Genomic DNA, 11,095 nt, shown 5'->3' with positions numbered 1-11,095 from the left:
TAATTTTTCGAAGACATTCGGAAAATACTACGCCAAATTACTTTTTACGCGTCTAAGTTTGCCAAAACAAAACAGTGAGCCCACAACGTTAAACTTTTTAGTTGCGTCATAATAACCGTATGGAGTAGTAGTCAATTACTTTATACCTTCTCTAAGAGACAGTGTTCAATAATTTAAGTAACTACAGTGTGAAATACAAGTATTCATAACAGTTAGAATAGTAAAATATATCCCAAGCTTATTGCCTCACATCTTTACCTATTGCCTAATATTATTCTACCAACAAAAGTTTACAATTATTATGGTAATCGTACATTTTACAGTCCGTATCTTGTTGTCCTATTGTAGGGTACGTGAACGCTAATCATGAGGGAAACTTTCGAGTGTCTTTCAATAAGAAGTATCTATCTCAAGTCTCTTCGCCGTTTGAAAGTAGACTAAGCATATACTTTAATCAAACAAATATTAAAATTCTATGGAGATGTCGAATCCACAATCATTCACCATGGGAGACCAGTTAAATTAAAACTGCACGTTTGGCGCAGTGGTTAACGTGGTCATCTCGCCACAGTAACCGTAGCGCCGCGTGTGGTGAGTTCGAATCCTACCTGGGACAAACATTTATGTGACGAGCACAAGTACGTGTTCTGAGACTGGTTGTAAATTTATCTTTATAGGTATGAATTTAGAAGCATATAAGTGTGTTATTTAGTTATCTGTTTACCCTATGATGAACTCTGCTTATTTTGAAATCAGATGACCGTTTGCGAGTTTATTTAAATAAAGTTTATTTACTAAAACCATCATTCCAGAATATTAATCTATACTTATCTCTATTACAAACTTGCAATCAAACACAAAAATCATCCACAAATAGCAACAAAACTCAATTTATCTCACATTTCGTAGGACTTAATAAACGTAACATCATGGCCAGATATTGCATTGCACTGCATTGCTATGTTTGTGTATCAAAGTACTGTCTCTACCTGTGATCACAACTGTACCAAGTAATTTGTTTTACAAATGTACTGTCACTGCCATGTACTATCAACGGTAAAAGAAAACTATATTTGATTCTCTAACTTTAAATAATAAGATGATATGGTAGTACCGAGGATTTGAAATAAAAAAAGAAGTAGGAAAAAGGATCAGCTTAGTCAACCAATAGATAAGGTAAAGTAACCAACTATAATTTTTATTGACCCTGAATACGAATGACCCCTGTATATGCGCATCTTTTCAACTACCAGTTTTTATAAAAACAACAGCATATAACCTTTTTATGGTTAAAGGCTGCTTAACATGCTCCAGCGACCAAGAAGATGATGCTAACGAGACGTAGTAATCACAATGGCACATATACTGGTAAAACTCGAGGGGCGGCTAACTTCATTTATAAGGCTTTCCGAAAAACGGGATTTATCAACATTGGTATCACAAACTACAAGTACTAGAGACTACATACCTCACAGATCTCACAAGATTTTAATAATTCCTGTGAATAGATACCCTAACACTTTAATATGCGGTTCGTCTCATAGCGCAATATTGCTTTGCAAACTTGGCCACCGTCATAATATTTATACCACTAATTAAAATATTTAACCCAAATTATAAGCTGCTAAGCACAGGTCTCTTAGCATTAAAGAACGTCAAGGGCACAGTTCATCATACCAGGCAGGTTAGAAAACCATATTTCTAAATTGAACCTAAAATAATTTTAGTTCTAACACAGGTAGGAGTTTAGCAAAAGCTTTCAAAACAATCACAGGTGATGCGTAAATTCTGGCTAGCCGAAGTTAGCGAGCATAGTGGACTAGAGCCTAATCCTTTTCAGGCTAAGACTAAAGTACAATAGAAGCCCTACAATATAGAGGCACTTGTACAGAACAATATTGTTGAGTTGTTGTCTAAACTATGCAAAAAGCACTTACGTCTATGTATTTTAAACAAATATCACGCTAAGTTAGTAATGTTTCGTGCCCTACACAACTAGATTTATGCAAGTATTTGTTGCACATAGGAATTGAATACACTATCTTTTAGTGCAATGCCAGCACTCACCGTACAACTCCATAATCCACCTACATCGCTAACACCGCAATGATATTAAACTTCTCTTTAACCATATTAAACACCCCCTTTATCTCTTCAAAGCCAAAACGCTAAATTGAAACTTCAACTAGCATAACAATAAAGTCTGAATTATTATTATTCATTAGAAATTAAAAAAAATCGATATGTCCAGTACATAAATAAATAGGCAATAGGCTCGCCTCCTATTACATGGAACTAACATTGTTATAACGAAACGCGTATTTCCATCGGCGTAGCTAAGGTATGGTCGAGCGGTGTGGCGCAGTAGAGCCCCCGAGTTCAGTGGGCCCCCGGGCTTTCGTCAAAAAAACATTTTTTTTTCGATCTTGCCTTGCCTAAGACTACCTAGCTAGTCATACAATCTTCGCTAATCGCTACATCTCTGCCGACACCTTCGGGTACAAGAGGCGTAATGTTATGTATCTAATAGTAATAGTATATTTGTTAAACAAAAATCAGATCACAAAAACAACATGTTCTTAACTAAATAATAAGTAATATTCTTTGACACATATCAATCACTACAAACTAACTCTACATAAATCACAAACTGATAACTAGAGTAAACAAAATTAATAAAATAATGCCTCTATTAGCAAGATAACTACTTAACTGCGGTAGCACAAACGCTGCAAAGACTTCGATTTCCATTTTCTTCCACTATAAATAGAAGTGGAGGGCTCAAAGACAATTAGGCCTGATACAACTGTCTGTCCGTCAACGTTTATTATGTATGGGAGTCAAACCACACCAAGTGGGGTGCACTTGTGACCTTTAAACTTTCGCGATGCATATACTTTGAACTGTTATTGCCATCGATATTCATTTTGAAGTTTGTAAGGATCGTAACTGGTGATCTGTAGTCTCTGCCTACCCCTATAGGAATAAGTCATGATTTTCTGGGCTGAAATGTATTAAATTTTTTCGTAAAGGTTAAAGCAAAGGCAACTGTTACTAAAGAAATTGGCAGTCAATTGTATATCAAAATCTTATTTTTAAATATACTAACTAATATTAACTAATATGATAAAGTCAGGAAAGCCAAAAAGCTGTACAAAAACGACCTCAATGTTGATCATTACACATTTAAAACTACAGAAAATTACTACTCACTAATTCTATTAAAAATGATTAATTTTGTAACAAAATTATAAACCGCTCTTTTCGATTTACAAATATCAGTTTAAACGTAAAATAAGTTGCAACCAAAAACTAATTACATTAGAGACTGAAATTTTAATGTGAACTATAAAATAATTACTGTTGCGGGTAATTCTATATACGCTTTGTCGGGTAAATAGTCATGTGTAATTATTTTTAATATTCTATCTATCTATTCAGCCCATTTCTACACACTGTTGAGTAAAACAATAGGCCTCCCTCTCAGTACGGAATTTTTTGCGTTCCTGAACTTGTCTCATCCATTGCATTTTAATATTAAATACTATTATTAAAATATTATTCCTTAAAGGAAAGTTAGATGCACTGAACATTATTGCAAACTAATAATCTTCCGCATCTAATAAAGTTTCGTTTTAATATAGCTAATTAAGCCAAAGACTAATCTAGAATAAGACGAATCTTGAATCTAGAGATAAGTTAGCTTCCTAATACTCAAGGAGTAAAGAATCTCTCATTTTAGCTTTCCCAGAAAAGCAAAGCGTGCTGAAAGATTTTAGTAAATTACAAAATGTCTTTGTGAAATAGGTTCTGGAAAGAAACTGACTATTCTGTGACATTTTATCAAATAAAAGCAAGTATGCTGGATTACCTTTTGGTAGCAATCTAATCAATGAATAGAAAAGGTTATACCTGTAGAAAAAAAAAAATTAACCGAATACACCAAACATAGAAAAGCATCGGAAGGTAAAAACAGAATTTGCAATTATTTCACACATTTGCTAAACTGACATTATACATATAAAATACAGTTATAAAACATTATAACACCATTAAGATTAATATACGTAAAGGAAAATCTAGAAAAGGAGTGAGATTTGACATAAAAAGATCAGTACTTTAAGATAAGATAAAGAATTACGATCCAACAGCTAAGGAGTAGATACCTACTAATTATTAAGTATTAAAAAAATGCTTGAAAAGGTAATAACGAGACATAATATAAAACAAAATTATATTCAAAACACTTATTCCATAATAAAATACTCAATTTGTTTCGTATTATCGACGATATCATTATTTGAAACTTTAATTTGGATATACATACATAATTAATAGCGATTTAATTATTGGAAAGTAATATTTATGAACTAAAATTAGTTACGGGTAGGCCTATCTGTATAGACGAGTAAACAATTAACTAGTAAAATATTACTGTTAATGTAGAAATAAAAGATGAATAAATAATTGTTGGCACCAAGCGTTAGAGAATAAAAATATGTGAGAGACTCATTTAATATCAAATTATTAGTAAAATACCATTTCGTGAACACCGCGCCCGTCGGAAACATGTTGACGTTATCAAATAATAACATACTTTAAAAAATATATTTCAAAATGCCTGCAGAACAACAAATTGCTGAAAATCCAGGCTTCTTGTTTAATCCACAACGAAATTATAGGGGTGTCAAAAATAGCCCAAATTGCTTCGAGAAAAGGATGTTACGGCCGTGCCGCTTTTTTTTTGCTCGACTTGCGGGGGCACTTCCGTGCCCCCAGATTAAGAACTTATCTTAATCATAAAGATTTTGTTTCTAATAAATGATAATAGATGGCGTTACGTGTATATTACATTGGTGTAATATTACATCCAATGTAAAAGTAAGTAACTTATTTCAGCAGTTAGCCCCTAATTTTTACAGCATTGTTAGAAAAATTGCAATGTGCATCTATAGCAAACTTATTTTCACAGAAATCGTAACAGTTTCAGTCTATAAAATGTAAAATTTTACATATTACTACAAGAGATTATTGTAACTAGTTTGTGGGTGTGGGTACTTATTAAATGAAATGTTTGATTTTATTTGCATTATACTTACAGCCAAAATACTTCCTAAAGGGTTAAAAAATATTCAAATACCCAGCTAATTAAGTAATTGCATAGTAAATCAAAAGAAATCAAGATAATATTTAAACTTCATTTAATGTATATGAAAACTTAACATCTACTCTGTAGTGACATTGCCGCTATTTTATAAGATAGTTTGAGTACAGTGTTAAATACACAAGCCAAATTCACAATATATCAAAGTAAGCCTAATTGTTATGAAAAACCACCCTCGCAGTATACTTGCTGCTCATAACAAGAGCAGGATCTTATTCAATCAGTGGCAGAACCTTATTCAATCAGAAATGTAAAGTTATCATAACCTATGTTCATTCGCACGCGCTATTACAGAATAGTTTGATAGTTTATTAAGAAAGTGCAGGGTAAGAAAGCAGTGTTGTATCTCTACCGCGCCTTTACCACCTCTGCATTAAACATTCGATCGAAAGAACTAAGATCCTCGATAAGATACGCCAAAATAACAATGATGCAACGGTAGGCTCTGCACCGGCGGTAGAGCTGCGGTGCGGTACGGCTACTAGCGGCATGTACGGCGCTCAGCGGTACGGCAGAGGCACGGCGGCGGAGGGGCGGCGGCGCGGAGGCGAGGCGGCGTGGAAGAGGCGTGGCGGAGAGGCGTCAGCGCCCACAGGGACGTGATACAGCCGTATTCCATCAGGAACTCAAAAAGATATAGGTCCACAGTTCATATAAATTGGTGAGCCGACGTCAGTGTAAGCGCACAGCCCTCAGTGTCCGGAGCGACGCCGCGAGGAACGCACGTACCCGCGAATCGTCCGTGTCCTGCTGCATCCAGAGAACTTTTGAACTTTACTTTACGGGAGGCAGTAGTTTGTCGGCCGCTCCGCGCGTTCTTAATCGTACTGAACTTTGACTCTTTTGTGAATTTAATCTTTGAAAATGCGGAAATTAAAAAAAAGACTTTATGGGGGTGATGCCGTGATGACTTGAGGTGTTTCGTCAGCTGTTCCCGTAGCTCATCGGTCGGAGGTCCGATCGGTGGGCTACCGGCGGTGCCGAGATGGGGGCCGGAGGATGCTTCGGTTCTAAAGTAAGATTTTGATCCTGGTTGTTAGTCAATCATATCATATTGTTCACTCTATATCAAGAGTCTTAATGCCGCTTTGATTACTTTGTATCTAGATTGACCACTAACCACGCGTCAGAAATATTAGTTTAAGTTTTGCTTGATTTATTTTATCTTTAAAGCATAATATTTTGTTTAGTTTGATAGTTTTGATGCATGCTGTGCTCGAGTCTTCGAAGTCCGTCGGCAGAGCGGGGCGGGGGCTCGCTGCAAAACTATAGCGATTACTTAACTGTGGGTTCTTCAACGACTAGGATTTTAATTTATCATCGAGATACACATATTATTCAGAAGAAAATTAGACATATTTGGTTGACTTTTTAGAAAATAACTTGGAGTTGCTACCTACATTGCTGTGCATACATAACTACGGCCTGTACTTAAAAAAACAGCGCGTAATGGTAAAGATTTTTTTAAACACGATGGAAAATTAATTTGTAATTTAATTCTATGCTCGACATATTTTTCCACTGATTTATTAGAGAGTATAAGGAGGTATTAGAGAAGAAAAAACAGGTGCGCTTTAACAAACATTTTTAAAAGATGCGCGTTTATTCTTGTGCCTCGTTTTCTCTTAAGAAAATATACGGGTTGTTTTACGCAAGAAATAAGAAGGACAAAAACATGAGAAATAAGGGCGCCATGTTAATATATCGAATGCAATATTGTTAAGAGACCGATCAAGCAGCGACGAGCGCACAGTCATGGGTACTTGTCTTAAGACGGCAATACTATAAATTATTTATTCATTCTAAACAATTTGTATGGAATCATAATTGCTATTACAGTGTCATAAAGCACTTAATTACTCCGACTATAAATATTGACGGCAAAACAAAAAAGTTTAAAATCTTTGTGATATAATTCTGTAGTGTCTTTTTTGTTTACTAGATGGCGTTAGAATAAGGAAAAGAATTGCTCTTTAGACAATAAATATTTTTGGGGCATTTTCATGTGGTTTTTTGGTATTCATTTACCAAAAGAAGATCTTATAGGAATTTGAAGACTGTATGGGTGACCGGTAGACTGTTCCAGACAAAAATGGATTTGATTTGCTGGTTGCTTATTTATGGGGAGCTCATTAGGCATGAGGTTCAACCAACTTGTCTTATTAAGACAGATAGAGAGCACAAATTAAAAATGACTAATGATTATCTTGAATAGAAAGTACTTAAGTGAATTTAATAAATAAATGCATAAAGTAGTATTAATAAGGAGACAGGAAAATAACACAAGAATATTTAAGTAGCTCACAAAGTAAAAAAATTACAATTGAGATAAAAACAACATTTTTATTTCACACTTACTTATACAAAAAATGCTAACAAGTTCTGCGCTGCAGTTTACTATTATAATGGAGGTAATTTATAATTCGTTCTCAAATTTGATATACCTAAATCTAGTTTGAATAACCGAAGAAAATAATTATCGTGCATATTTAGAATATTCTTGGAAATAAAACCGATAAATAAAAAAATCGCTTGTAAATTCAAGGTTGCATAGGCCTTCACGAAGCCTTCGGCTCAGCTAACAACTTAGTCGCAAGGTTGGCCCTTTACTTTAACTTTCTTATATGGGTAGGTATTTTGCGCGAGATTCTTAGAATTGGGGAAATACCTCTTTACCTGTTATTGGCGTAAATACAAAACGAAGATTACTCAATAAACAAACTAACTGCGTACTTACATTCCAAACTTACTCTATTTACTTAAGTAAATTAGAGTTATTGAAATAACACATACTACTACAGACCTACAGTCACCATACTCATAATACAAGCAAATATTAAAAAGAAACCTTATTCATAAGCGCCATAGTTCTGAAGGTTACCTTATATCATATTTTAATAACTTACAACACAAATTATAACCACTAGTTGACCTTTCTCAAGTTCATTACATTAATTAAAATGTACTGGACACTACTGGATCTAACACAATGGTTACCACTAATCACTAATAGATGTCTCTACAATACACATTAGTGACTAACATTCTAAACAATATCGGTAAATATGGCGTATTACCGTCAAAAAATGCCTACTATGATGACAAACATCCGCCAAATGTCTTATTATTATGTCAGTTTGTTCACCTTGGCCTAGAATTGTAACATAAAGACAATAGACTGATCATCATCAGCAAATTAGAGACATCATTAACAAATATGAGTGGTAAAAAATTAATTCGGGCTCAAATATACGAACCCTAATGCAGAATTTCCGTTTTTTCATGTTTCAACTATCGCAATATTAAAAAGGATAATATTAACATAATATTGGGAAACACCCGCGTATCTCTAAACATACTAGTTATCTGCTTGCGGTAAAAATTTACTATTTTCCTTAAATTCTTTATTATTATTCCGATGAATTTGAAATTGACTAGCCACAAAAAATGATAATATTTCGTGAAAAGCTCACATACCGTGAAAAAAACAAAACCGTCGGACAAATTATTTTAAAAAGTATTATTTCTAACTTTACATAAACACAAAACTATTACGTAAAATCATATTACGTACAATTTATCCAACAACTAACACAATTCAATTATTTTTCACTCATAATTAAGACGGCAGTACCATTTTCGATAAAAAATAAAAAAACGTGTTGTTTTGTATTCGGCGGGCGAGAATGAATGAAAGAAATTTGGCCTTACCACAGACTATACAATATACAAGCGGTTCTAAGAAATATTTTTCTTTCTCAAGGAAATCTTATTAAATACAATGTAATAAAAAATAAAACTCGTGCCTAAGATACAATATTTAATTTGTTTTTTTTAGTATTTCTGAGAATTATGCTAAAATTAGTTCTTTTACTCCAAAATTCGTTTACACGATTTTACGATTATAGAGTTATTAAGCATTCTTGCTTAATTAGGAATCAAATGGACTAAATAAATATAATTTATTTATTAAAATATATAGTTTGCAGATAGGTACAAATAAATATATTATATAGGATTAAAAAATAAGATTAAATGGTAGAGTTACGCTTTATGTATTGTTTGTCGTGTGATACGGAACGCGCCTAATGTTTCATAATCTGTGTTGCAATATTTAATATGAAAGAAGGAAATAATTAAATTATTATTTGATAAAAATAATTTTGGTTACGTAAAAATAATTACGGTTTTCATTAAATTAGTAAATACATAATTAATTATTTTTTGATAATTTTAAGGCAAGATGAGGCTAACTTATATTACCTACTAGGTTACTAAAAATTTGAGGTAAGGGAAGCCAAAGAACGGATGTTACTGCCTTGTTATTTATTACTCGTCAAACAATTCTCCATCAAACATTTGAGCATTATTTATTTTATTTTGTGACAAACTAACAATCTTCATAGTTTGTACCTACAGTAAAGAACTCCTAGTTTAAAAAATCCACCACGTTCACAAAGTGAGTCGGGAGCCGTTTTGATCATAAAATTCATTAATTGATATTATAATTACTTTTCCTACAGAGTAAAAAGCTTATTCTTTGTATAGAGCATTAAAATTTGATATTTGCGCTTAGACCCTAGTAGGCCTCTCGGAAATAAAACTGCAGTTAGTTAGCCTAGGAGGCCTTTCGGATTTATATTGATAAGAATAATATAATAATTCGGTAGTTATTTTAAAGGCAAATTGCCAAAAACTATAGTTGATACTTATAGTCTAAGAATGTACCGCAGTACCTAAGGTGACTACATATTCGGATATCAATCATTATTGTCGTTTAAAATGATGAAATATTTAATTGTCGGTTTGTTTTAATGTAATAACGAATGCTAGGTTTTAATTCGTTAGTAAATAACAACGATGCTTTGCCTAATGAAGCTTAAATCTCAGTCCGAAAAAGTTTTATTAACTTTTTACGCAGCCGTTCGAATACGGAGCGCTACTATGTTACCGATTGTACTAAATCTAGGTATAGAGTTCTGCGATGCACCAATCAAAATTCGCTTATGTACTCCTTTATATAGAGCTCCAGTATTCTCTCTCATTCTACTAATACCTATTCTCAGTATTACGTTCCATTTCACCTAAAGCCGCAAGGCTGATCGCCTTTAGTAGGCGGGTCACGGGCCGCGAAACGAACGAGTCGAGCAAAGTAGCAAGGACGGTTCAGTCATTCGCAGCTCGGTCGTTTTAGCTGTCACTAGACGGCAACTGAGCTCAGGTCGGTGGCGGAACGCGCGCTGCGCTGCCCGACGTCCGCAGTTCTGCGCTGGTCAACGTATTTGACTCGTATAGCGTGGCGTGGTTATTCACTAATAAATAAAATAAATCATTGTTTTTCGTCAACTTAAAATACAAGTTGTTCACGATGACTTCGAAACGCAAAAGACTTAGACATGTTAAATATAAAATGCGTTTCAAAGATGTGTTTAAGAACTGCCGTTCCACGGCACACTCTTCGGAGTTAGATTTTTAGTGTGTAATCAGTTAAATACAAACTACAACAATGCAGAAATGCAGTTTTTGTTCCCTCGTAACTGGCTACCTGCGCCAAAGCCTGTGTATTGGCAGCAGGCGTGGTAGCAGCGAGTCCTACTACCGCCAGTTGGGGGACCAGGACACGCTGGTAAACATTTTAATTAGCTATAACCGCATTTTGTAATCGCTTTAGTAGTGGCGAGCACGTTCCGTTCATTCATATTATTGTTTATTTGATGTGTACGTCAGTGTGGAGCCGAAGAGCGCGCAGCGTCTCGCCACTGTCGGCCCATCAACGTGTTTACCCGTCTTGAATTACTTTGTGTTATGATATTTGCTCATATCGTAACACCGCACTATGCTAATTAAACATCGTATTTTTATCACGGCTCATGGTGCTACGTGCACTCGATTGTTATTGATGAAAAATCCGATGTTTGTTATGTTACCTAT

General features: G+C 34.3%; 1 protein-coding gene across 2 annotated transcripts in view; it reads left to right on the top strand.

Moving 5' to 3' along the window:
• The first annotated feature begins 10,339 nt into the window (after window positions 1–10,339).
• LOC142986723 (uncharacterized) overlaps window positions 10,340–11,095 on the top strand; it is a 175,758-nt gene continuing 175,002 nt past the window's right edge. For both annotated transcript variants that reach the window (XM_076135331.1, XM_076135332.1), the window contains exon 1: window positions 10,340–10,790. In XM_076135331.1, the coding sequence (XP_075991446.1) occupies window positions 10,671–10,790 (120 nt within the window). In that variant the 5' untranslated portion in view covers window positions 10,340–10,670. The remainder of the gene's footprint in view (window positions 10,791–11,095) is intronic.

This window comes from Anticarsia gemmatalis, chromosome Z (assembly GCF_050436995.1).
Source record: "Anticarsia gemmatalis isolate Benzon Research Colony breed Stoneville strain chromosome Z, ilAntGemm2 primary, whole genome shotgun sequence".
NCBI lineage: Eukaryota > Metazoa > Arthropoda > Insecta > Lepidoptera > Erebidae > Anticarsia > Anticarsia gemmatalis.
This window is presented reverse-complemented; position numbering and strand designations above follow the sequence as displayed.